At 41.4% G+C, this 27,014-nt stretch overlaps 2 protein-coding genes and 1 long non-coding RNA gene across 7 annotated transcripts; 2 read left to right on the top strand and 1 right to left on the bottom strand.

Annotated features, from left to right (window-relative positions):
- The first annotated feature begins 3,014 nt into the window (after positions 1-3,014).
- On the top strand, positions 3,015-8,220 carry LOC103180034 (coiled-coil domain-containing protein 190). The gene is made up of 4 exons (XM_007895642.2): positions 3,015-3,295; positions 4,214-4,423; positions 5,283-5,433; positions 6,990-8,220. The coding sequence occupies exons 2-4, from the start codon at positions 4,228-4,230 to the stop codon at positions 7,654-7,656; spliced, it is 1,014 nt and encodes a 337-aa protein (XP_007893833.1). The 5' UTR covers positions 3,015-3,295; positions 4,214-4,227; the 3' UTR covers positions 7,657-8,220.
- Positions 8,221-9,496: 1,276 nt separating this feature from the next.
- Positions 9,497-18,019, bottom strand: LOC103180032. 2 transcript variants are annotated; one of them, XR_488053.2, is made up of 4 exons: positions 17,968-18,019; positions 17,215-17,328; positions 16,795-16,922; positions 9,497-10,056 (listed from the first exon to the last, which is right to left on the bottom strand). It is a non-coding gene; the product is annotated as an uncharacterized LOC103180032 (long non-coding RNA). The 2 variants fall into 2 exon arrangements; XR_488052.2 differs by lacking the exon at positions 16,795-16,922.
- Positions 18,003-26,985, top strand: mgst3a (microsomal glutathione S-transferase 3a). Of its 4 annotated transcripts, none has more exons than XM_007895638.2 (6): positions 18,003-18,147; positions 22,640-22,766; positions 23,344-23,417; positions 24,912-24,969; positions 25,720-25,792; positions 26,634-26,947. In XM_007895638.2, exons 1-6 carry the CDS (start codon positions 18,116-18,118, stop codon positions 26,750-26,752), a joined length of 483 nt encoding a protein of 160 aa, XP_007893829.1. In that variant the 5' UTR covers positions 18,003-18,115; the 3' UTR covers positions 26,753-26,947. The 4 variants fall into 4 exon arrangements, with proteins under 4 accessions (XP_007893829.1, NP_001279031.1, XP_042190693.1 ...); NM_001292102.1 differs by lacking the exon at positions 18,003-18,147 and adding an exon at positions 18,350-18,384 and having other exon boundaries at positions 26,634-26,985; XM_042334759.1 differs by lacking the exon at positions 18,003-18,147 and adding an exon at positions 18,400-18,491 and having other exon boundaries at positions 22,637-22,766.
- Positions 26,986-27,014: the final 29 nt, after the last annotated feature.

The raw sequence follows: 27,014 nt of genomic DNA, 5'->3' as shown, positions 1-27,014 counted from the left end.
GTACTGTCAAATTTAGTGATTTGGGATTTTGGAAGCTAATGTGGCAGCCAATTTGCGCACAGCAATGTCCCACAAAGTGCTTCAGAGAATACACTGTAAAGTGAATTGATGTATAATTTGTAGGCGAAACTTCCTTGCTTTTTGTGGGACTTCCCAACAAAAGCATCGCACTTTTGGACAGTTATTACTGGTGAAGCACTTTGAGATGCTTCAGTATGCCAAACCACTAGAAAAATAGTTTCTTTCTTCTTAGACGCTATGAAAACGGTGTTTGTTTTGCACCAGTAAACAGCTTTATGGCCATAATGCTATCTGTCTCATTAAACCTGAAAAGAACAGAGCAGTTTCCCTCTGAAGGGCACTGCTGTGCAGTTGGGGGGAACTGAGTTAACATGCAGTTTTCGGCATCCAATGTGCTCTCTCTCTCTCAGTCTCCCACTGAGACGCAGAGGAATTCTCTCCAACCTGGTTACACACTGTTCACACACTTTGTTCATAATTGTAGGTTGAGTGTGTTCTGACTGCTTTAGTGGTATTTGGCAGCAGTCTCGTCTTGTTATTGACAAAGCAAGCAATTGTTCCCTGAACTGTACTTCTTGTGCTTCAAAACGTCATTGGACTTATCTATAATATATCAAACGGTGGTGGAAAAATAGAAGTCAAAAATAGCTTTATATATATTTTTTAATTTGAATCAAGAAATGTTTAGCTCTCAATCTCTCATACTCCCAAGGGGGTGTGTTTCTTAAAATCTATTTACAGGCTGTTGCTTAACATTGCCTGCTTCTACCTCCGTCCAGAACAGCTGAAGTAGCCGAAGCAATATCCACACATATCTAGCTCTTTATGCGTCCAGAATATACAGTAATCTGGAAATAGATCAGGGTGTCCATCGGAAAATAAACCCAGCTGAAATTTACTTGGCATATCCAAATCAAATGGGGCACCATTTTTCTTGTTAAAATCTTAGGAAAGTTTTCTTACTCCACACGTCTCTGTTTACCTAGCAGTAAGTAGGAACCCAGTTGTTAGTCGATTGGCAGATTGTTTTCTGGGGGTAATAATCCCTTCATAAATAATAATAATAAAAATAAGAAGAAGAAGACGAAAAAGAAGAAGAATTTGGTCATTTCAATCCATAACTGTTTGTGGGACACCATTGTGCGCAATTGGCTGCTGCATTTTGCCCACAAAATATACAGTCAATTCACTTTACAGTGTATTCTGTGAAGCTCTTTGAGAAGTATCGAAGACGTGATGAAGCACTGTATCAAATGCAAGGATTATTATTATATTATATATTATTATTATAAAACAATCCAATGCCGGAAAGGTAGCTAGATCAAATCACAGCCTACAAGTAAATAAAGTTAATCGTGTGTTACAAAACATCTTTTAAGAAGACTTTGTCCTCTCCAGTTTGGCAAGATGATCCACGACGTGGGTAACAGAGCAAGAACGTACTCTGCTTACTTTCAGACCATTGAAGCTATTGATAAGCTTTCCGCCGTTCTCACAATTCTTTCTCTGCAAAATAGATGTCACGATTGTTAAAAAAAATTCTTAATGTTCTACACCATTATGCAGTGATTTATGTAGCAACTTTTCTTTTGTGCAACATTTCAGATGTTGGGACTGTAAAATCCCTGGAGAGGAAGTGAATGGCAATATAATTTCTTCTTATTGAAACCAGGAAAAAGACTTTCTAAATGCACAATAGTGTTTAATCATAATAATAATAATAATATTTGCATTTTACATAGCACCTTATCATGAGATGTCTCAAAGTGCTTTACAGAATATATTGTAAAGCTAATTGGCTGTGTATTTTGTGGGAAAATGCGGCAGCCAACTGCACACAGCAGTGTCCCACAAACAGTTGCGGATTGAGTAACCAAATTATTATTTTTTCATGTGCAATAAATCATGTGTGTTAAAAATCTAGCCATCGTTCACAAATTCATTCCTCTGCCAGTTTCTCTCCACCGTCCAGATTCATTGTCTCTGAACTATTTGAGACCCTACTTTCCACAGACTCTCACCCTGTAAGATCATTTTAAAAATTACGAACACGTAGAATAGTGGAAAATTCTTAACTTCAATCTAAAAATTTGGAGGTTGGTTTCCGCCGGGTTTAAAAAGGAACCAGCTTATACCAAAATTTTGTTCTTAAATTTTACAATTCAAAACAAGAAAACATATTACAATCTTTTGATTTCAAAGCGATCACTGTTTAGACAGTGTGTTTTAGTTAGAGGTAGACAGGGAAACGAGGTTAGGTTTAGAGTAGGAGATTTTTTTTAAAAATGAGAAGATTAGAAATTTAAAATAACTAAAGTGCCTGAAAAGCACAGCAGGTCAATAAACATCAGAGAGCGAGAGAGAGAGAGAGAGAGGGTGTTTCTGGTTATTAGAACTATATACATACTGTAGGTAAAAGTGGTCTGTAAGTGTTTATTAAGAAGCATCCTCATTAAAACTTTTTTTCAACACTTACAAATGCACTGTCATACTTTACAGAAACATCAAGAGAAAAATTTCACCTGGGTATAACATTACACTGTTTCTGTAGCATTTTAGAAAGCATCCTGATGTTGGTAAATTTCTGAATTCTTTTCTCTATCTTTTCTATATCAAATGTAAGGATTTATATTTACAGCAATAAAGAGGTTAAATTTAATGGAGCATCAAACCAATGTAAGATAAATTTGCGACTTTGGTTTATTTGCTCATGATTTGTTTTCTCTCTTGGAATGAAACGAAAAGTGTTGCTGTTCTAATGGTTTTGTTCCCCACCTCCCTCCCCTTCCACCCAAATCGAAGCATAAATCAGTTTCACGGAGCGAACAATGAAGGCAAGATTCAATAGAGTAAGAAGCAGGGTTTGGGTTGGGGAGGGGGGAAGTGTTGCCTTGAGTCACATAAGCACTGGCACCAACACTACAAAAAGGGTTTTGGGTTTCCAAGGTGCCCACTCATTCAATTCATGTCCCTCCCTACTTAGCTCTGACCTAGAAACAGCAGCAGCAGCAGCAGCAACAACAGTAATCAGCAGCAGAGAGTGACAGTAACCAAAGCCCAACAAAGGCAAAGGAGCACTGTTCAGCCCTGCACATCTGCGACTGCAATATGCAAAAGGGCTGATCACGATAATGTTGACTCCAACTGCGGCATCAATTTCATTTGCGGACTCCCAGAATAGTTATTATTATATATAAAAAGAAGTGAAGGATCAGTCCCATTGAATCGTTGCAAGATTCCCCCACCACCACTTCTTTGTGAGTTTATAAAATCGGTGAGTGTCATTTTTTGAGTACTGTATTTCTGCTTTATGTAAATTGTTACAGAAAATGTACAGTGCAATAATAATCCTTGCGTTTGATGTAGTGCCTTATCGCGTCGTTGAGATGTCTCAAAGCGCTTCACAGGATATGCTGTAAAGTGGATTTACTGTGTTTCTTGTGGGTGAAAAGCAGCAGCCAATTTGAATGTTTGGATACTATCTCTTAAGCACGGTGATGGATTTTGGAGCAAAAAAAGAATTTTTAACCACGGGAGTTCTGAGAGTCTAAATCGCCCTCTCCCTGCGTCTCCACCTTTCGATGTTGTGTCACAACACACGGGTGTAAGGTGGTGAATAGCTGTGGTTTTGCCATCCATTTTCTGCCAGGTGCTGTTTAAAAGGTGCTCAGAAAGCACAAACCATATTATAGCTACCCTAGCTAGGGGCAGTAGTTCCAGGATCAGCGATAGTCACAGTCACAACATATAAATGAACGTACAAATGTCACCGAACTCAGTTCTTTCCCCCCCCACCCCTCCCCCTCCCCAGATCAATTCAATTTGGAGCTCTCAGGCCATCCACTGAACAGCCCAGTGTATTGCTGCTTTATGATATTAACACAGAGCGGATCTCAGCACAATTTGTTTAGTAACATAAAACACAAGCACCCAGTCTGAGTGTGATACACAGGTAGCAAAGCGGGTTGTGTATTATCCACGCGAGCAGTGCTTGAAACCTAACCTGTTCCTCTGTTGCTAATTAGCATTATAATAATAAAATAATAATCCTTGCATTTGATATAGCACCTTATCACGTCGTTGAGACGTATCAAAGCGCTGCACGGGATATATTGTAAAGGGAATTGACTGTGTATTTCTGTTGACAGGTTCGTTTGATGGTAATTACTAATGGCTCCTGTTCACTCTGCAGCTTCCACCCAGAAAATGCAGCGTCTCAGACTGCGTAACGCAGAGGCTGATATAACAAGGCGTTTGGAGGCAGAGCACCGCGAGGCCAAACGAGCAGAAGCCAGGCTAATGAACCAACTCAATGACCTGGACGAAGCACAAGCTTACTATGTCAACGCGATGAGTAAAGAGCAGAGGCGTGTTCAGAGAGACCTTATGAGAGTAGTGCATGGTGAGTGCTTAGTAATTGCTTTCCTTTCTGCTTGTGTGTGTTTAATGGAGTGGTACCGGGATAGGACACCCAATCTAACACAAGCTCAGATCAGCCTGGCTTAGTTGGTGGCACTCTCGTCTCTGAGTCAGAAGGTTGGCAAGCCAGGGGTGTGCTGGGAGTGCTATAAGTTGGAAGTGCTGTCCTTCAGTTGAGACCCGAACCTAAGCTCCCGTCTGAGATTCATGTGGACATTAAAGATCCAATGATCATGTTCAAAAAGAGTTTATCCAAGTGCTCTTGCCAAAGATCCTTAGATAACATGGTCATTCGCTTCACGGCTGGCTGTTTGTGGAACATTGGTGACTGCCACATTTGCCTATAAATGCTCCTAGTTGACAGCCATTATGTGTGAAGGCCTTTGAGATGCGTTTAGCTCATGAGGGAGGGAACAAAAGAGCAAGAGAAAGAAACGCATTGTTCACGTATATAAGATGTCTAACGGCCAGAGAAGGGAAGTTTGTGTAGAGAACATGCTCCCTTTAAGGGAAGAAAAATCATTGTAAGTTAAAGCGCTTTGAGATGTCTCAACAACGTGATAAGGTGCTATATCAAATGCAAGGATTTCTTATATTATTATTATTGTTGACACTGACAATAATTATATTGCTGATCAGGGTTCATTCTGCTGGTTCGTGGTGTAATTGAATCCAGGAGGTAGATTCCTCCGTGAGCTAAAAAGATAATATAAACAGAGGGTGATAGATTAGCAATGCCTTGCTTGTTCTTGTCATGACACTTTGATCAGCATGCACCTCTGTATAAAAGTGCCAGAGGTTATGCCCCATGGCTGATTCTCAACTCATATAACATTTTGCAGGTTATTCCAAGAAGACAGCGTGCAGCTTTGGAAGCTCGTTCTTTGCCAATGTTACTCCTAATAAAGAAAACTTCTGCAGCAACAAGATTATTTTGCCAACCATCCCAGCTGTCAAGGACCAAACCCTTAACAAGGAGTCAGAGGCAATCCGGTAATCATATGAAATGCTGCAGTTTGGTGGATTCAGTTTCCCATACCTATAACATTACCACAATTAACTCAGTTGTTTGAGCATCTTAGAGCTGAGATCGAAAGAGCTGAGAGTTCAAAACTCTTTACACTGCAGCAGAACTAAAGCTTCCCAGTACTGTGCAGGCTTCAGAGTTTACTTTAGTCGTGACCATATTTTGGGAACCAAATCTGGGGACGCAGATATTAAAAAAATTGAATTGATCACAATTCCTGATCCTGGCAGTACTGGAGAAACATGTTGGGTTAATGGTTATATTTCTCTGATGAGTGTATCTGTTTTAAAGTTTTATTGTTCCTTCTCAGTTTGTTGCTGAACTCAAACCAGGGCAAATTTAGCCAGGGACACAATGCCTCATCTGGGGACTGTCCCCGAAAATCAGGGACATGTGGTCACCCTACCCTAGTGGACCTGTGAGCCCACACTCATGTTGTATAGAGCCTTCTGTTATCTTTAATAGGGCTGTGCTCTCTATCTCTCTCTAACAGCTCTTTCTCTCTCACACACACACATTCTTATTCTCGATAATTTGACTCAGTAGTTTCTTTCCTCAGAATCATCCTTAATCCAAAAGTTCAGATGTACCTGTGGAAGAACCTACTTCCTGTCTTTTTGATATCTAAATGTAAATCAGTGAAGGCATGCTCAACAGGTCACAGCCGAAGACTGACTAATAGGATTGTTTGTGTCTGGAAAGTATCCCATTGTTTTCATCATAGTGTATTGCATTCCTATCAGGACGTGTTTGAGCTCCAGGATTCTATTGCAGCAATGTTAAAGATTAATGATGCTCTAATTAAACAACACAACTCACAAAGACATTGTTGTCTGCGCTTCTCCTCCTTACATTAAGTAATGAAGAGTACTTTAAGCGAGCATGCGGCCCAAAGTGCCAGATCAAATCACTTTGCTGCCTCCAAGGATAGGGTAATCAATTCATATGCATCTACTAGTTGAAAATTACATTGAGTTCTAACTTGCTGTACCATGGAGTGGGGCTCCTTAATAAGGGATCTAAATTGCTTAAATTGGGACTCCTACACAACATACTGTACACTCCACCTCTAATTAATCTCAATGTTACACCTTTGCCTCTCGAATAAATCTAAACCGACTTGCAAATTGTCTCAGTATGCTTAGCATGCATGATTAACAAGACTCACGCCCATGTCTCCTCCCCTGCGAAGCAACGTAACCTAGTCTGAGAACTTGTCTCTTCCAGAAAACAGAATAGCTCTGATTTTTAAGTGAAGGATTCAATAAATTAAAGTTGTCACCATGCCAAACATTTCATCATTTGGAGTTTTTGATGTCTGTAAGAGTGTTACATCCTGGGAACGTCAGGCTTGAGACAAGTCATGGTACAGCAATAACAGCTTCAACAATAACTTGCATTTATATAGCGTCCTTCACGTGGGGCAGCGTACAAGGCACCATAATAACTTGAGGAGGAGGAGGAGGAGGAAACAAGAATATTTTGGGATGATTCGTTTGCTGTGATATTTTCCTTTCCCCAGGACTCAAAGATACCGATCTGCCAAGGTTGATAGTGTCAAGACACCCGCTGATCCATCCGTCGCTTTGCAGACACGGATCAATGAGTTCCTAAATCGGATCAGCAGCAAGAAGGACAAGTCAAGTGGGCAGGTGGAGGAAGAGGAGGGAAGAGCCTCCACGCCGTCTGGGCCCCACAGGCCCAAACCCGAAGCCTCCATCAGTGACATTAACATGTTAGAGGTGAAACACAGCATCGCGAAGCGCCTGAGCAGTTCAGTAAGAGCAGTGGCCGCGGAGGCACCCAAGCAAAGGGAGGGCCAAGCAGGCAGCCAGACATCACAAGTGGAGAGCGAGGGCAGAGGAAATTGGAACGTTGGTACCAGCGACTTGGCAGGAAAACAAATAAACTCCGTGTGTCCGGCTATCAGCCCCCAGCTTTCAGTATTGCCTGAAAACCAAACGTTGGATATGGAACTTTATACCCCAGATGGGCTGCCCAGAACCATGTACACCATGCCCACATTCAGTGAGGCCTTTGCAGAAGCAAAAAAGGCAAGGTACATCAGACACAGAGTGATGCCTGACTCTGAGAGAGAACTGACGATCGCTGAAATATTTGGGCAGAGACGAGAGTCTGTCCAAGACAACAGCCCGAAAGAACCAGCAACTCTACAGCAGAGCCAGTAGATGGTGATAATAAGCCTTGCAGCACTGTACTGGAAGTATCAGCCTTGGTCATGTGAGTTTAAAGTCCCGAAATAGAGCATCGTGAAGGTGCGACAACTTGCATTTATGTAGCACTTTCTGCAAAGGATGAATATCTCAACACAGCAGATTCAGTCTCTGATACAGTCAATACAATAGGCATTTGCTTAGAACGATTTACAAGAATGTACAACATGGAAACAGGCCAGTTGGTCCAACCAGTCAGTGCCAATGTTTATATTCCACCCATTACTCCCTCCCTCCCATACGCTTCTATTCCCTTTTCCCTCATGTGAAGGTCTAGCTTCCTTTTGATTACATCTATACTAACTTAACCATCACTTCAGACAAAGAGTTCCGCAATCTACCCTCTGCGTGAACTAGTTCCTTCTAAACTCTCTTTTAAATGTACTAGTTGCTATCTTAAATTTGTGTTCCCCTAGTTACGAGCTCTCCAATCAGTGGAAAACGCCTACTTATGTTAACCTTATTGAAACACATCAGATATGCTATCAACAATACGTTGTGTACACAGAACAGAAAAGAGAGAGGAATTTTCAACCTAAAAGCTGACAACCACTCTGAGTGATGTTTGCAGTGTAAGCCAAACCCTGTTTAACACAGCCCTGAGTCAAGTTGCTTACTCCAGATTCACTAAGTTATTGGAAAGCTAATGTCCATTGTTAATTATAATAATCCTAACATTTGATATAGAGCTTTACCACATCGCTGAAATATCTCAAACCGCAGAATATATTGCAAAGTGAATTGACTGTATTTCTACAGGATTTCTATCATCATTTCACTTGATACAGCACCTTATCGTGCCATCTAAAAGCACTGCGTAGGATTTTACTGCAAAGTGTAGTAACTGTTTTTCTATGCAGCATCCAATTTGCCTAGAGCAATAGCTCACAAACATGAAGCAAATGACCGATTTTATTCAGGGAATTGTTGGCCAGGACACCAGGGAGAAATTTCCTTCACTTTTAGAGTTAGTGCCATGGGATTTTTAACCTCCACCTGAATAGGCAGATGGGACTTTGGTTTAACATCTCATCTGAAGGACGGCACCATTAACAACGCTATGCTCTCCCAGCATTGTCTGGTGTGTCAGCCTAGACTGTGAATTCAAAGTCCTGACTTGGGGATTTGAACTCACAACCTTCTGACACAGAGGCCAGAGTGCTACCAACTGAGCCAGGTTGGCACCAGTGCTACATCAGACTGCAGTCCTTTGGAAGCAGTGGAAATGAACCAGATGTATTGTTTTACAATGCTCCCAGCATTAAACAAGCTTCTACTCTGTCCAGTGTAAATGTACAGTATTCAGAATTAAGTGCAGAATATCGAGTGGGTAAGGCAGATTGTAAGAGCAATTGAAGTGTAGCAGAACAGCCATGATAGCCTCAGGATGGGAGTGGACATTTAATAATAATAATAATAATAATATCTTGTCTGTCTATAAATATACTGTAATCATATTTTATACCTTTTTAATAGCAGCTGCTTATTTTTATTGTGCAAATTCTGCTTTAAAACCAAGCACATATTGTTTGTTAAAAGTAGAACTATTTCTCCAGGCTTTTACAACAACATTTCTGGTAACATGTAACCCAGTGTTTAATATTGACAATATATATATATAAATTGTTTGGAAACCAGAAATAGATATTGTATATATATATATGTGTGTGAGGTGCATACAAAATAAATGCCTCCTCTCCAGTGAGCAACGTTTTAATCCTTAATCTCAAACAGGTCACCTCCAGTGAACTGTAAAATTATTGAATGAGTTGAAATAATCTGTTTTCTGTATTTTAACTACAAACAGGAATAGTATAAAGATTCTACTTTCTAAAGATGCCATTTGCTGCTTCCAGATCACATTATATGTAGCTTCTCTTTATCACAAACAAGAAAATAAAGCATATCAATAATTTGTGTTATTTATTTTCTATCTCCAAACATTAAATATAATACTGTAAATACATGTATAGACACACACTTATACAACTTCAATCTCAAGAGAGCTATTCACATGCAAGTGAATATAAAAATGAATAAGTGCCAAATAACAAACAAATCCCTCTATGTGCCAATAGCTATGCTACAGTTTAATCATTACTCTCTACTAGTGGTTATTTCAAATCACAATTTTTTTTCAGCAATGCTTAACCCTCACTCTTTGCTCCACATTTTTCATTCCAATTAATATTGGAATGTTAATTAGAACCGTATAATGATCAGTCTGGCTGTCTGCAACCACATTTTGCCTCAAGCTTTTGCGATACATTCCCAGCCAGATAGTTTCCTCCTTGACATGTTTGAGTCCTTGCGATGTGAAGGACATCTATCACACTTGCGTAAGAACATTGAATTCTGGAATACAAGGAATAGAGATACATCAGTAACCAGGAGTGATTGTCATTCTCATCTCCTCTTTGTCTCTGCCTTAGTTCTCCCTTATCTGTCTCCTTAAGCAAATCTCTCTTTCAGTCCCTCCTAAGATTCCCCTATGCGATATGCAAAAACATGTAACACAGTGTTTAATATTAACAAAAGTGCAACAGAAACTGAAACATTAACTGAATGTTAACTGAAACATAAGCATATCCTTCAAAGAGTGATTTCAAGGCCAGTCTGTTGTCACTCGAATGGATTTGCTTTACTGAACCAAATGCTTGTAAACTTATTGCAACTAATTGACTTGCCACTGTATTGAATGCAACCTGTTTTATCACTTCACATTTACAAAGAAAGGTTGGAATGCCTTGGCATCGACTGTGGTGCGGGTATTGTGATAACCATCAACAACAACAAGATTTCATTTATAGAGCGCCTTTCACGTCGGGAGGACATCCCAAGGCACTGGACAGTTGGATCAGGACCCGAGCAGGGGGGAAATGGTCAGGGTGAGGGGAGGGAAGGGAGGGAGCGAGGAGGAGGTAGAGAGTCGAGAGGGGAGCTGAAGGCTCGGTCAAAGAGAAAGGTCTTGAGACCGGCCTTGAAGGCCTTGAAGACCATCACTAGTGATAGCATCACCAGCTGTGATCAATGATAATTATCACATTGAAAGGAGCGTTTTCCACCACAGTAATAATAATATCCTGTATCTTCGAGACGTCTCAAAGCACTTCACAGAATATACTGTAAAGTGAATGGACTGTGTATTTTGTGGGCGAAAAGAATCGTCACGGTACCTACAATAATAAATCAAAGCATTAAAGATTTAAACTCTCTTCACATTTATTGAAGGTCATGCCTCAAGGTCAGCCTCAAGTTAAGACAGAGATTCAATGGGTAGCAGTGACTTTCCTGTTGACATCAGTAGCCACATTTTATGGGCGAGCCTGGATAGTGAGTAATAGTGGCCTTTTCATCCACAGGTGCCTCCCCAACCAACTCCCAAACAACTCCCAACCCTGGATTTCTAGAATTTCCTAACTTGCAATTCTGTTTATTCTAAATTATTCTTCCCATAATCCGCACATAAACATTTCCAGCAAATTCACTAGATTGCAATCAGATAGTTGTAGGTTCTTCAAGAATTCTGTACGGTTTTTCCATTCGCACTGCGAGATTACACACAAGATTAACCCTTTTCATTAGTTCTGTCTGAACCCTCACCCACTCTTATTTGACTTTTTCACTTTAAACATAATAATTTAACTCTATGAGATTGGCACAAGTAGGGTTGGGTTGGAAGCATGGAATCACCTTTTCAGAGAACACAATGTTGAGGCATTGATGATAGTAGAATGACAGCATATGGATTATTTGATTCTTGATAGCTCAGAAGCAAATCCAGGCTTCAATTTAAACTCTTTGTAAACCTGCATCCACCCAAAACAAGTTTTTAATTCATTATCAAAATGGAAATCTTAGATTCATGACTTAGATTCAGTTTCAACACATTCTGGTAAGTGGGAAATAATTACATCTGAATCTTATTTGTTCTAACTAAACTAGGATCAACATGTGCACTTTTGCCTATAAAATATACAGTGACTACACTTTGCAGCAAATCCCGTGAAGAGCTTTGAGACAAATCCCGACGTGAATGGCGTTCTATCAAATGCAAGAAATGTTAAGAAGATCAGTCAGTCATGGATGATTTTCCTCCAAATGGTAGGAGTCAGAAACTTTTGCTCAACAAGCAGCATTGAGAAAGAACAACTAGAATTAATCAGAAATCTTTTAAGCCTCCAGGGAACTAATGTTAAATTATTTAGTCAATTCACGTTTATTAAAAACAATATCACTTGCATTTACTATGTAGCACCTTATGTCAAAATATCTCAAAGTGCTTCATGCAATGAATTATTCTGAAGAGTGAGTTTTGTTATAATGGGAAATGGAGGTGTTAACGTACACCAGCAACATCCCGCAAACAGCAAAAAACAATTTACGCATTTACATTCAGTGAATTTGGATGAAGGAAGAATATTAGAACTTCCGAATTAGTGCTGTGGATTGCTTTAATGACCACTGGCTATGAGGACCTTGGTTTAGTACTTCATTTGAAGAGCAGCACCTCCGTCAATACAATGCTTTCTCAGTCTTGCACAAGAGCCTGCCTGGATTCTGAGCTGAATGTCGGGCGAGATTTAAACCCACAAACTTTTGGTTCGTATGTGGATATCAGGCGAGGACTGAATAGGCTCAGATATGGCATCTCCTTAGTCAGGGTTGTCTGCGAATACCTCACTGTCTGGCTGAACACACAGAGAATGGTTATTTTGGTAGTGCACACAAAACTGCAGTCAGGCACTACTCAGTGTTTTATGGCCTGGTGAAGATTGGGAGGGGAGAAAAAATGTGGGAAATTATGAGACAAATAGTTCTAGCCTGGACAAGTAATTATTACTGCGTAAGTGGGTGTCCATTGGAAAGTAAGCTATCACCACTCATAATAATAATCCTTGCATTTAATATAGCGCCTTACCACATCTTCGAGACGTCTCAAAGCGCAGCACAGAATACACTATAAAGTGAATTGACTGTATATTTTGTGGGCAAAACTAAATCCCGAAAGTGAACAGTAAACAGGTGTGAAATCAAGGACCTGCTATAAAACCAGGGAAAACATATTTTCTTTGGAGAATGTTGCCACCTGGTGGTGGAGAGATGGCTTTAAAGCTGCATTTTGGCCCAGCAAAAAAAAACCACAACGGTATTTTAACTAATTCACCCAGTTAATACCATTCAGCTTTAACATGACAACATCATTAATGAAGACAGGTAAAGCGGAGCACAACAATCAGCCTCACTTACCTGAACAAGAGGAGAAGCTATTTAGCCTGTCAAACCTAATCCTCCAATTGATTATAATAATTATAATAATAATAACAACATGCAGAAAGTCAGACTCTGTACCCAACATTTAAATCTAGATCAACAGATTAAAATTGCTTGAATAAGTAATATTTCTTGGCCTTGATGTAGCACTTATATACATCAAAGACATCTCAAAGCACGCTGTATGTAATTGCTAGTCAAGTAACCGATTTTGTAGACAAACAGTTTGCACACAAGCTCCTATAAATAGCTGTGAGGTGAATAACTAATTGATCTGGAGGATTGTTGACCAGGATATCATGAAAAAATTCCTTCTCCTTTCAATATTGTGAAGGGATTTGTACCACTACCTGAACAGGCAGTATCCAAAGATTCAGTAGCCACTGATAGAATGTTTGACATTATCGAGATGAAAACTACCTATACGTTATAAATAATAGATGTGTATTGTTGATGGATAAGCAGCTTAGTACAATCCAATAGAGGGAGGCCAAGACTATCAACCTGAAACCAGGACTAGAATACATCCAGCTGAATTTAGTATTTGTCAAAAATGTAGATTAATACTGAATTTATTACTGAAATTGATGCACATTCAGCAAATACCAGCATCAATCAGAAGTGTATCCTTTCAGAATGCATAACCAAGGCGTATAACCACCACCCAATCCCTAAGAATCAGAAAGATATCACCCCAACAAAACTGCCAGAAACTGTAAGCCATACCCAATACGGCGACTCCATGTATCAATTCAACTAACAAAAAATTGATGGAAGACCATTTCACAGAAAAATTTCACCTACGTTTGCAGCGACTCCCCAGCTGTTAATATTTTCCTTGATGGTGACTAATGTTTGCTTCAGCAACTGCATCAAGTGTTGCTAAGTGCTGGATTTTTCATCTGTTTTGTGGCCTTCCTTTTTGCAGGTTACTTTGTGGGGGGGTGGGGCAGAGGAAGGCAGTAGCCCGGGAGCGAGGGTTAAGGGTCTATAAGCCCTGCAACACCACGTACACAACTCCTGATCAAAACGATGGAGGAGAAGCAGTGTGTGGAGACAAAGTGGAGACAGTGTTAAAGGTAGGATCTGAACCAGTCAAGGGCAGAACCATGAGGATTGAGATGAGAGGAGAGGTGGTGGCAGAGGATAAAGTGGTCAACGATATCAAAGGCAGCACAGAGGTCAAGGAGGATGAGGAGACAAAGGGAGCCCCGGTCACAGATAGACTAAATGTCACTTGATACTTTGACCAAAGCTGTTTCTGTGATGTGGGCAGCATGGAAACCCGATTGGAAGGGTTCGTAGAAGGAGTGGTGGGAGAGGAAGGAGTGAAGCTGGGAAACAACGACTCGTTCCAGGACCTTGGAAAGGAAGGGGAGGTTGGAGATGAGGCGGTAATTTGAGAACAGGGATGGGTCCAGGGAAGGTTTTTTGAGGATAGGGTTGATGACAGTTTCAAAGGGGTGGGAATGGTGCCAGTGGACAGGGAGACGTTGATGATGTCTATGAGTAGGGGGCAAGGAAGTAGCACTGAGAGGGAAGGAGAGGGGTAGGAATGGGATCGAGGGAGCAAATGGTGGGTTTCATGTTGGTTATAATTGGTGGTTAGAGAGGAGGGGAAGACACGTTCGAAGGTGTGGAGGGAGGGCTGGGTAGAAGCTAGGGTGTGAGGGAGAGATGAGGTGGGGGTAGCAGTTGGAAAGGCAGAGGCAGCTGAACAGATCCCCTCAACATTGGTCTCGAGGAAGTCCAGCATCTCCTCACAGTTTGAGTTGGAGGAGAGGATAGCTGAGGCGTGAATGTTGGGCGGAGAAGGGGTTTGGTAGTGCAGGAGAGGAACTTTGCTTATCCTTGGCCTCCAACATTATCGTGAAAGATGATTTAGCAGAGGCTAAAGGAGAGGGGAGCAAGGGAAGCAAGAATGGTGGAGAGGGAGTTGAGGAGGAGAGTGACCGAGGAGGGTAGGTCATTGCGGGTGTAGGCCCAGAGGGGGAGGAGTTCAGAGACTCAAAGGCAACGTAGAGGGAGTGAGGGGAGATTTTTTTCCAGGGCCGATAGGAGACGGACATGAGTTGGGTGTCAGAGAGAGGAATGGAGGAGTTAAGGGAGATGAACCTGGTAGAATCAAGAAAGAAGCAGTTCAGTAGATAAGTAGCTGGAAATTATGTTGCTTGCAATTGGAGGACAAGTTTGCAGGGCTATGGGGAGAGCGCGGGGGAGTGAGATTGATTTGGATAGCTCTTTTCAAAGAGCCGGCACAGACACAATGGGCTGAATTATACAGCACAGAAGGAGTTCTGTGCTGTATAATTCCATGGTTCAATGAGGAGGAGGAGGAGGAGGAGGAGGAGGAGGAGGAGGAAGAGGAGGAGGAGTTGAACTTTAGTCTTTTATCAGTAACAATATTGAGGAATGAACTTGAGAGTGCCAGCAGAGATTTAAATGATACAATCAGGTGCAAAGTTGAACATTGTATGGCAGAGGCAGATGTCATTCAAAATAATTCAAACAGGTTTGACGCCCAAGTTAATGACTGACAGATTGCATTCACGCAGATACAGATAAGAGCAAGTTGATACACGTCAATATCTTAAACGGTAACTATAGATACCCAAACAGTGTTTTTAACTTGAACGTGGGAGTAGAAATGCAAGTGATTAAAGTGTACCTTACCTATGCACGTACTGTGTGGGATTGATATTAGAAAAAAAGCGATTAAAAGCCAATATGATTCATGCTGCTAAAATAATGAGGGCAGGAAATAAAAACCATGGGGACAAATAGAAAATATGATTTCATTACAAAATGACAAACAAAATGAACAACGAGGAAGAAACAGTGTGCAGAAATGGAGAGCTGGAACAAAAGGAAGAAAAGTTGAGAAGAGTAATGGCCATAAATGGATCATAGAATTTTTCAGCACACGAGTACATTCTGGCTCTCTGAAAAAGCTATAATCCTAATCCCGCTTGCTACTTCCCTGCCCCTTCCTACACCTTTTACATTTTTCTGTTTCAAATATTTGTCTAATCTATGACGAATGGCAAAGCATTGCCTGAAAGGGTGGTGGGGACAGATTCAATAATAACTTTCAAAAGGGAATTGGATATACACTTGAAAAGAAAAGAATTGCAAGGCTGTGGGTAAAGAGTGGGGAATGGGACGAATTGATTGGTTCTGTCAAAGAGCTGGCACAGTCACGATGGGCTAAATGACCCGCTTCTGTGCTGTAAGATTCTATGATCCTACTTTTTTTTAGGAAACTACAGGATGATGGATTTGTTTCAATCACCAGTGCTAATGTCTCTAAAATAGAGCAAACAGAAGAGAGATATGAGGGAGGAATGGGAAAGAGAGTCAGGGAGAGTGAGTGTGAGAGAACAAAGGTCAGATTTGAGGAAAGGATTTTCTATCAATAAACCGGTGACACAGGAAGGAATTTTTACCTGATGCAAAACCTACAATTACAATACAGTATTACATTTACATAGCGCCTTTCATGTGGGGAGGTCATCTCAAGGCACTGGACAGTCAGGGATTTGGACCTGAGTGGGATGGGGGGTTGAGATCAGGGAGGGCGGAGGGCAGGGAGGGTAGGAGAGTGGCCAAAGGTGCAGTCGAAGAGGAGGGTCTTGAGACATGCCTTGAAGGAGGCAAGGGAGGGAGTGGGATGAAGGGAATGTGGGATGGAGTTCCACATTTCACAATGAATGAATGAGGTATTTGTGGCTTGAGATTTTTGTTGGATTTCAACCTTTGCTAAATAAACAGGATTAATTACTTACAAGTCTTATTACATACTGAATAGTTGGTAATTACCCTCCATTGGTAATCCAGACCTGCAAAGAACTCTCCATATCTGTCATGAGATGAGTGGTGAGTGGTATTTTTTAATGCCTTTTAGCTCCTGTTTCACCATCACCTGGTTAAGTCTTTCACCTGCAAAACTGGGATAGAATATAATGCTAATGATAATCCTTGCATTTGATACAACGCCTTTCACGTTGGTAGGATGCATTTGAGCAATCAACCTGAAACAATACACTCCCTTTCTTCCTTGGGCCAACCCAAGGAAGTAATTGGCCAACCCAGTAATTTTTTCACTACTCCATTCCTCCCAACCCCCTCCAGTCCACCTGAAGATGCTGACTCGTGTTGGGTACAAGTTGCACAAATGCTTTGAGCCGTCCTCCTGATGTGAAAGGTGCTATATCAGTGTATAATACATCATTGAAATACCAATTGCTTGCTGTAATCTCGCTCCAGGGTCAGTTCCACATGCACAGGGCACAGCAGGCAATCTCTGAACCAAGGAAAACTGCCGTGAATCCAGGCTCCATCCAATCATGCAATCTCAGAGAGAAAAAAAAATACAGCTCAGAACAACAAAAAATTATATTTGTATAGCACCTTTCACATTGGGAGGACATCCCAAGGCACTGGACAGTCAAGCATTTGCAGCCGAGTTGGGGGTTGGGATCAATAGGGTTGGAAGGCAGGGAGGGTAGGGGTAGATGGGTGACCAGAAGAGTGGTCGAAGAGGAAGGCCTTGAGATGGGCCTTGAAGGAAGTAAGGGAGGGTGAGCCTAAGGGACTGTGGGATGGAGTTCCAAAGGGTGGTGGCAGAAAGGCTGAAGGCCCGACCGCCGATGGTGGTGGGGCCAGGCTGGGCTCACGGAGCAGACTGGAGCCCACTGAGCTGGGTGAGCAGACAATCAGTATGGTGTAAGCAGGTCACAGAGATTGGGACGAGCAAAGCTGAAGATGCTAACTCATGTCGGGTACAAGCTGTACAAACGCTTTGAGCTATCCTCCCAACGTGAAAGGCGCAATATCTATGCACATTGTATCAGACAAATGCAGATTGCCCTGCGCTATCTCGCCCCAGGGTCAGCTCCGCGCATGCAAATCTTAGCGAACCAACCAACAAGCGAGGAACTCAATCTTGTTCAGAACTCAAGAGCTCAGGGCGACACCGGACAGTGCACCCACCAGCCGAGCCGTTCAGAGGTGCTCCAAAGGTGGATTCCCAGGGTGTCAGTTTCACTCTAATAAACTGCACCGGCTTCACTCCGATAGCCAACACAAGGATTTGACATCAACTGAGAGAGAGAGACGGAGAGAGAGAGAGGGGGAAAAAATGTTACTAGATCTGGAATCCACGCTTCCTAAGTGAGTCTCCCTGTGCATTTGTTTTTGTTGTGTGTCATTACAAAGACTGACTGCACTCACTAACCACCGGATTGGATCGCTGGGGGGTAGGTGAGAGGTGTGTTGCCTGACACCCATTGGTGTCCAGATCATTTCCTGGTTTGCCTGAACCTGAGATATAGTTCCTCTTGTTTTATGGGGAGAGATCCCTCACTCCGCCTTTATTCCCATCACTCAGTCACAGCAGCAGAGACACAGGTCGGTGTGTGTGTGTGTCTGTGGTGTTTGTTGGGAGGTGCTCTTTGCCTGTGGTTTGGCTGTGGGGTGGTTTGCAATTAGAAGTCGTGGCTCTCTCTCTCTCTCTCGGTAGGTTTCCTTTTATTCCTCTGTTTTGATGGGAAAAAAATTCACAATTCTTGCAAGTCGGGTAGATTTGCTTTCTGCAGTGTGTGGGATGAGAGAGAGAAAGAGAGAGAGAGAAAGGAGGGAGAGAAAGAGAGAGAAACAGCAATGCTGATGGTCAGGGAGTGGAAACGAAACTGGTTTGATTGCCCTTGACATTGTCATTGACAAGGGCACAGGGACCCTACCAGAAATTAGTGTGGAAATTCAATAAATCACTGCTTTCTCTCCCCCCCCTTCCCCCTCCCCCCCCCCACCCCACATCCTAAATTGTTCAGAAAGGCAAAAGGGTGGGGGGGTGGCGCGGTTGTCCTAACACTGAATTTTCATTTTTTATTTGCAATAAAATGTCGGTTCGTGAAAGGAAGGAAGGAAAATAAATTCTTGCAATTTGACACAGAGCCTTATCCCATCTCAAAGCGCTTCACAGGATATACTGTAAAGTGGATTGACTGTGTGTTTTTGCGGGTGAAATGTGTGTAAAAATCTGTTCGGTGGATTTTGTACAGAGAATAGCATTTAAGGGGTTTAAAAGCCTCTTCGCGAGCAACTGACTCACGGGAGATAGGTAGGTGACATGTTTCTGATGTCTGTCGGTGTTGAGTGTAAGGTTTGCTGGTTGTGTGATCGATCCATGATCTTAACTGCATCGTGAGCCCTGCACGTCTGCCCTTGTTGTATCACGGTGGCGTCTTAACCAGTTCCTTTTTGTGCAGCGATAGCTGTGGTGAGGGTCAGGTCACGGTGTAGGACACGCCAGCTTGCTGTTAGGTTGCAATTCCGGCTGCCCTATGTGATCTGAAACGCTTAAAGAGATAATAATCCTTGCATTTGATATAGCACCTTATCACTTTGTTGAGCACTTCACGCAATATACTGTAAAGTGCATTGACTATATATTTTGTGAGCCAACTGCAGCAGCTAATTGCGCACAGCAGTGTCTGCACAAATCGTCATAAATTGAGTGACCAAATTAATTTTTTTAAGGGAATATTACCTCCAGAAAGCGATCCACCAATCGACTAACAGCTGGGTTCCTACTTGAGTAAGGAAACTTGCCTAAGTTTTCATCCTGCCCGGTTTTAATTTAATGCTGCTTGAGGAACAATTGAACGCAACTCACCACTCGTCCCTGGAATGTGTCAAAATATTTTTGGGGGAAGCTAGGAGGGGTTTGAATCTGTCAACGTGTTCGTATTTTAATGTTGTTATTTGGCTGGAAACATTGCAGATCGAGGGATTCTGTAGCCTGTCTATTTTTAAGCTGGTAATATTGACAGTAGCTTTGCTTTGGTAGATTGCAGAATAGGTCCTGAACTGAATTTTAAATTAAACAAATCACTTGTTCAATTTAAGTTAACGCCTTGTGTGCTGTTCCTCAGCACTCTGTCCTTGGTGGTCTCCTCTTCAACATCCAAATGCTCCCTCCTGGTGACATCATCCGCAGACATGGAGTCAATTTCCACATGTATGTGGATGACACCCAACTCATCCTCACCTTCAAAGCCCTCTACAGCCTTTCTCCTTCCTACCTCTGTGACCTGCTATCGCTATATAATCCTGTCCACTTCCTCCGCTCAGCAAGCTCTAATCTGCCCTATGTCCGCCGCCCAGCCCCACCATTGGTGATCGGCCCTTCAGCCTCTCTGCTCTCACTCTTTGGACGCCATCTCACAGTCCCTTCGCCTTGCTCCGTCCCTTGCCACCTTCAAGACATGTCTCGAGACCCTCCTCGTCGACCACACCTTCAGCACCCTCCTATCCTCCCTGCCCTCTACCCCTCCTGATCCCAACCCCCTGCTCGGGTCCAAATCCCTGACTGTCCAGCGCCTTGGGATGTCCTTCCGACGTGAAACGCGCTGTACAAATGTAATTTGTCGTTGATGTTGAATTCTTAACAAATGCCCCTCTTGTCAAAGAGGTTTGTTTTAGTTTTTCCAAGGAGACAACATTTAAAGACTCCTTTAATATAGGGAATTCGTACACTTTATCCATACAGAGGTACAAATGCTCTGGTGAAGGCTGCTTATCCAGCCAGGACCACCCTACCCGTTAGAGCTTTAGCTTGCTGGGTTAACAGGAGCCAAATGAAAAGAATCCCTGTTCACAGTGACTGATCTGCTCCTCTAACCTATTGATGTGCCAGGCTGGCTGTGCTCTCAACAGTACCATGGAGTACTACAGACCCACCTGGCACAGGGTTTGGACTACCGAGACCACCACAGAGGGCTGGCTCGATTCCTATATTCTGTTGTCAGGCACATCACCTTGGAGGCAGTTCAGCTCCAAGGAGACCTCCCCCAAAGAAGGAAAAATTTGCTTTTCAAAGTACATGGTAAGTGTAGCTACAAAGGTTAAATTCCTTTTTAGAGCTGTAACTTCAGTTTATTTATGCAACTTGTGAGCCTAGTGATTCTCTGGAGAAGAGAGAATTTTTAAGGTTCGCTGACCATCTCATAGATTTTGGCTTCAAAGGCGTTTACAACAAGAGGCAAGGGCCTCGGAAATGCTAAAAATTAAGAATGGCCGCTTGGGCGTGATACTGGAGGGAAGCCTCACCCATGCATTTTATCCAAACAAAGAACTGTAGCAGAAAAGACGGAGAGGATTAACCATAATAAATGAGTAATGCTGCTTTAGTCATTTAGTTAGTGTGTAATTGTAGGTGCTCCTAATGAGATTTTCTGCAGTTCTCCAACACACAATCTGGAGTCCCCAAGCCTTCACCAACCTGTGCCTAATATTTTCAGGAATTAGGTAAAACAGGATGGGTCCCTCAAGGGTGAGAATGTGCATTCCATTCCAACAATCTATCTCTGGAATTTCCATGTGCAGGTGGGATGCATGGAATTCTCCACTGGGTTTGGATGCTCTTAAGCATGGGGATGGGTTTTGTGTCACACACACAAAAGAAGATTGCACTGCAATGCTAGACTTTGCATCACTGCTTCAATGTGACCCATAATGGTAAACGCTGCTTTGTGTTATTTTCCTGCTGAAGCCATAATGATCTCCTCCCCCACCAGCACTGTAAAGCCACTTTCCTCACTAATCAATATTTTTGAGTTTCTGTTTCAAAATCCCAAAAGACTGTATTTTCAAAGGTTAACATTAGTTTCCCCGGAAGGTTAGCATAGAATCCTCTCTGAGCACCTCAGGAATCCTCTCTTCTCTTCTACTTGCCCCCACCTCCCCAACCTGGGATCATGCTAGAAAGCTTATTATATCCCAGGTTGGAATATTTTGACCTTTGTAGCAGCAAGCATTGTGCACTTTAAAAGTTCATCTTTATTGGTCCTGAACTGAATTTTAAATTAAACAAATCACTCGTTTAATTTAAGTTGTGTGGTGTTCCTCAGCGCTCTGTCCTTGTTCATCTTCTCTTCAGCATCCAAATGCTCCCTTCTGGTGACATTACACTTCTAAACACCAGCAGTAATCAATCACAACCAGTACCTGGTATCGTAAAATACTCTCATTACTACCGTGCTTCACCTTAGCTGTAAGGAATAGAAGGGGCTTTGTAATATGCTTGTGCAATGAATAGTACTGTATTTGTACATGATTAGTATAAACCAAGAATGAGTTACAGAGTTATAAGACAGGAATTCTATTTAGCCGTTGTCTGATTTTATGAATAACTTTGAATCTTCTCAATTGGATGGCTATCATACAATTATATTATTGGTGTTGAACCTTACACCCAGTAAAAAGTCACTTAGGAGTAGCATTCACGTGAATGTTATCTCCAATCTTATACTAACATTTGAATATCTACTTTGTGAGTGTGTGTATATATATATATGTGACAAGTATGGTGATATAACATTGCAACTTTAAGCAAATATGCTCTTAACTAATGCTTAAGATACTTTTTTTACCTTAAACTCTGAAACAATGGAGAACATAGCTGTTGTTCTTATATTAACATTTGTAAGGAATCGTGGATATTAACGGGTGGACTTGGGGCATTGCCACAATCTCTTCCTTAGCCTGTCTGATAGTAACAGAGTGGTGGACCAATTCCTACTTGATCATCTGTCGCAAGCTGAACAAACTCTCTCATTGCCATTATTTCTTTAAAGAATTTTTTTTTCCCCCATATTTTTAGGTTCACCAACATGGTGGTGCTTTCCAAAGAATATGGGTATGTGGTGCTGACTGGCGCAGCAAGTTTCATGATGGTCTCCCACCTTGCCTACAGAGTTAGCAAAGCACGGAAGGAGTACAAAGTAGAAGTGAGTTTGTGATCATCATAATGAAGGCCTTTGTATTGAGTCGTAGCTTTGCTAATTCTAACAGTCCAAACCTACACTCCGACACAGAGCTAAACGTAAATTGGATGCCACCTACACATGGAAATTCCTGTGATTTTTCTTTGCATATGAGACTACTGTAGTTCAAAGGTTTACTTTGCATATGAGACTACTGTAGTTCAAAGGTTTACTCTTGCTTTATAAAATAAATTTTATTTATTGGGCAATAAAAGTTTGCCCAAAGACAGTTGCCGTGCAGGTACCTTGAGACTCGCTGCCATGTTCACTAAAGATACAACTGAATTGTATAGCACAGTGGCCAAGAGATCTTCTATACTATACATACACCTTTGCCAATTCCCTGCCACCCCCCTCCAATCGTTATCATTTTGAAGATATTGGCTAGTGCTGAGATGTTGGTCAGTAATAATATTCCTTGCATGTCTTTGAGATGCTTCAAAGTGCTTCAGCCTTGTTGAATATGACCCGACTAGCAATAACTCAGTATATGATCTTTAGCTTCTGAATCTTATTTTGTATTTTTGTCTTCTAAAATAAGTATCCAATGATGTACAGCGATGATCCTCAGACAGGACACATATTCAACTGCATCCAACGTGCTCACCAAAATACGTAAGTTTTGTTAAATACAATGGTAGAAATTTAGAAATTTCACAGCACAGAAACAGGCCAACTTCAGTCGGCACACAAACCATCCAGTCTAATCCCATTCTCTTGCTCGCTCCCCATTTCTTTCTTTTAAATACCTGTTTTATTTCAAACATCTATTTAATTCCTTTAGATTTATGCTCTCTGCCTCGACCGATGCCGCTAGTCTTAGTGGCTGTATCATTGACTCTGTGATCGTTTTGACATTGTAAAAATTGCCAGTTACTTTGATGAAACAAAAGAACAGTTAAAAAAGAAACTACTGTATTTGCTGATATCAGCTGAAGGTCAGAAGTCAGTGAGATGAATCAGGGCACTGGTTCCTTGTGTTTAAGAAATATTGAGATTACTCTTATTTAAAGATGAGTAAACACTTTTTAATCTTCTGCATAAATTCACTGACATATGGCTACTGTTAGGCTGATAATATTCTCTTCTCAAGCAGGGGCTAGATGGAGTTTTTTTAAAATATAACATTTGGTGACCATGCACTTGGCACACAGCCCATTTGTAAATGTTCCAAATGTTAAAACAGTTAAAACATCTTAAGAATGTTGTGTATGGATCAACAACATTTATAAGGATGTGTCAATAAAATAGTCTTGTAGTAATAATAATCTTTGCATTTGATATAGAACCTTATCACATCGTTGAGGCATCTCAAAGCGCTTCACAGAATATATTGTAAAATGGATTGACTGTTTATTTTGTGGGAGAAATAGAACAGCCAATTGTACACAGCAGTGTCCCACAAACAGTGATGGACTGATTAACCAAATTTGTTTCAGAAGGGATTATAACCCCTGGAAAGCAATTTGCAAATCAACTAACAACTGGGCTCCTACTTACTGCTAGGTAAACAGAGGCATGTGAACTAAGGAAACTTGTCTAAGGTTTCATCCTGCCCAGGAATCGAACCCATGCGAGACAAGAGTGCTAACCAATATGCTATAGGAGGTTGTATGCCTCTCCCCAGCACCTACCTGCCCTGGCTCTGATTCCCTCAACTTACCTGCTTGCTCACTTAGGCTGAACTGGGCATTGAGCAATCTTGGAATTTTGCTCAAGCTGAGTTTCATTGGCCAAGACTGTCCTATTCCACGTCTGGAATGGAATCCATTTAATGTAGGAATGTTGCCCGCTTACCTTAATAAGGCTGCAATCGTTACCTTTTGTTATCTTGAGAGTCTTCTCCGCCACTCACCCAATCCCTTCCTTGGTTTCAATCTCCATAAATTTCAACTGATTGCAGAACACTGCAATTGAGCTCTCTCCCGCACACAAAACATTCATTGCATGGTTGTGAAGAGAAGGAAACAATAAACCTTCTCACGGTTTTTGTCGATGACAACAAAAACTGATCATATTGCCTCATTGTTCTGTTCTGCTCAATGTCCTCAAAACAGAGTCAACTAGTTTTCATTATGTTTGTTTTTCTCTCTTCCCACCTGGGTTTAGGCTGGAATGCTATTCACCGTTCCTCTTTTTCCTGGCAATTGGTGGCATCCAGTACCCGGTAAGTAATTCATTGTAAAACAATAGTTTCATTGGAACCTATTTCAATGAATGTGGTGGTGTGCAGCTCAACGACTGGTGGAAATGGCCAGTAATTATAAATCCATGTCTCAGAAGCTGTCTGCAATTCCATTAAAAGCAATCCACCAACATATGCCGTTATTTCCAAGAAAATTCAGCTGCCATTTAACATTAGAGTCCGATTTTGCAGTTTGTTAATAATATTCCTTGCATTTGATATAGTGCTTTATCGCAACAGTTTCAAAGTGCTTCACAATAATCACTGTTAACTGTAGTAATTGTACATGTAAGCAAATGTGGTTTGCACATAGTAATCTCCCACTGCAGTTGGAATGTGAAATGAGAATTGTTGGCCAGGATATCAGGAACCCGCCTCCCCACATAACTTTTTAAACAGTGCCGTGGAATCATTAACATCCAGATAGGACCTCAGTTTTACAGTTCAGCTGAAAGACCTCATCTCCGACGACTTGAGTGTCAGCCAAGACCACAAGTTCCAATTTCTCAAAGTAGATGAGCAATCTAGCTCAAACCTGTAGGTTGAACGCCCTTACCAATCTTGAGTTATTCTGAAGAGATAATTCTATTACTCTAAAGATTGGTACATGCTTTCAAGCAACCAGTTATAAAGCCGACTTGTTAGCTAATTTGTGTTGCAATACACTTTCCAATATTTTAATACACATTGAGTAGCTGTATTAAAAATTAGCTTTCTATGCTTATTTTTTAGCGCTTGGCAAGTGCACTTGGAGGAACGTGGATAGTTGGAAGAATTGTCTATGCATATGGCTATTACACTGGAGGTGGGTGACTCAAAGTAAATCTGTTCTCTAAAACCATTTTTGTATGTTTCTTTAAGGACTATTTTAGCTCTATGCTGTAATAACTGCTGTACAAGAGTTTTTCTTGGAGGTTTTTTTTGATCTGGATCTGTCTTGCTCCTGAGCAATTGGGAGGAGGGGAAAGAAAGTGGTTACTGTAATGTTTATCTCTGCCACTTATAGGCATATATTCTAAAACCATATAGGCTAAATGAAAAACCTATTTTGCCACAACAGCATTTGTTTATCTACAACAACAACAACTTGGATTTATATAGCGCCCTCCATGCCGGACCACTGGTTTAACACAAAAGTCTGTTCCACATCCTTCACATATCTTGATCTTAATCTAAATATTGATGGTTTCAAATGTTCTTATTGTATGGAATCCATTCAGTTGATTGTGTAACGTCCTGTACAGCAAGTGAAAATTGGGCTTTAAATGTGTAATTGGGTAACCACAACCAATGCGCCCCTCAACATTTACAGTTAAAATGGTACATGGGTAATAAATGTGTATATTTATACTATGATTTTTAACTTCTACTTACAAGTAGAAGCTTTCAACCAGTCATTAATAACCCCAAAGCCTTTCCATTCTCTACTTCTACTAATGGACTAGCTTTATACACATTTCTGGTTGCTTTTTCCAGTATAGAATTAATATATATATATAAAATAACTATTAAAGCCCATCTGCAACTCCTCAGTCCATCTACTTATTTGGTAAAGATCTTAGGATCAAGTAACTGGATCAAATTGTAGTACCTGTATAGGTAAATGTGTGTGTAAATAGTTTCATTCATGCTTTGTCTCTCCATAGAGCCCAAAAAGCGAATCCGTGGAGCATTTGGATCGCTGGCTCTTCTAGGACTCATGGGAACTGCTGTGTCATTTGCTTTTCGCCACCTAGGATGGCAACGTTGTCACAGATTGGCATAAATACAGGCCTTAAGGGACAAAATGTGGCACTGGACTTTGTTCAGACTCCCTGGACTTCCAACGAAGAATGCATGCCAAACCTCAGCAGCCAAACATTAAGCAACTACGTCAATTGTGGCAAACATTTGCTCCGGAAACGTTTTGTAAAATGAGAATAAAGTTGCCTTACACGGTTGATTGTTTTTAAGTTTTAAACTATCGTAATTGTCAAGTTATTAAAAGTACTCCCTTTCAACACCTTGCATCTGTGTATTATAAACAA

The sequence above is a fragment of the Callorhinchus milii genome, unplaced genomic scaffold (genome assembly GCF_018977255.1).
Source record: "Callorhinchus milii isolate IMCB2004 unplaced genomic scaffold, IMCB_Cmil_1.0 Scaffold5, whole genome shotgun sequence".
In the NCBI taxonomy this organism is placed as follows: Eukaryota; Metazoa; Chordata; class Chondrichthyes; order Chimaeriformes; family Callorhinchidae; genus Callorhinchus; species Callorhinchus milii.
The sequence above is the reverse complement of the archived record's forward strand: the minus strand, read 5'-3'. Positions and strand labels throughout refer to the sequence as shown.

Coding starts and splice junctions, on each gene's coding strand:
- LOC103180034 (XM_007895642.2), top strand. CDS start 4,228: ATGCAGCGTCTCAGACTGCGTAACGCAGAGGCTGATATAACAAGGCGT. Junction 4,424..5,282: donor CCTTATGAGAGTAGTGCATG/GTGAGTGCTTAG, acceptor AACATTTTGCAG/GTTATTCCAAGAAGACAGCG. Junction 5,434..6,989: donor AAGGAGTCAGAGGCAATCCG/GTAATCATATGA, acceptor TCCTTTCCCCAG/GACTCAAAGATACCGATCTG.
- mgst3a (XM_007895638.2), top strand. CDS start 18,116: ATGTTACTAGATCTGGAATCCACGCTTCCTAA. Junction 22,767..23,343: donor GGAAGGAGTACAAAGTAGAA/GTGAGTTTGTGA, acceptor TTCTAAAATAAG/TATCCAATGATGTACAGCGA. Junction 24,970..25,719: donor TTGGTGGCATCCAGTACCCG/GTAAGTAATTCA, acceptor CTTATTTTTTAG/CGCTTGGCAAGTGCACTTGG.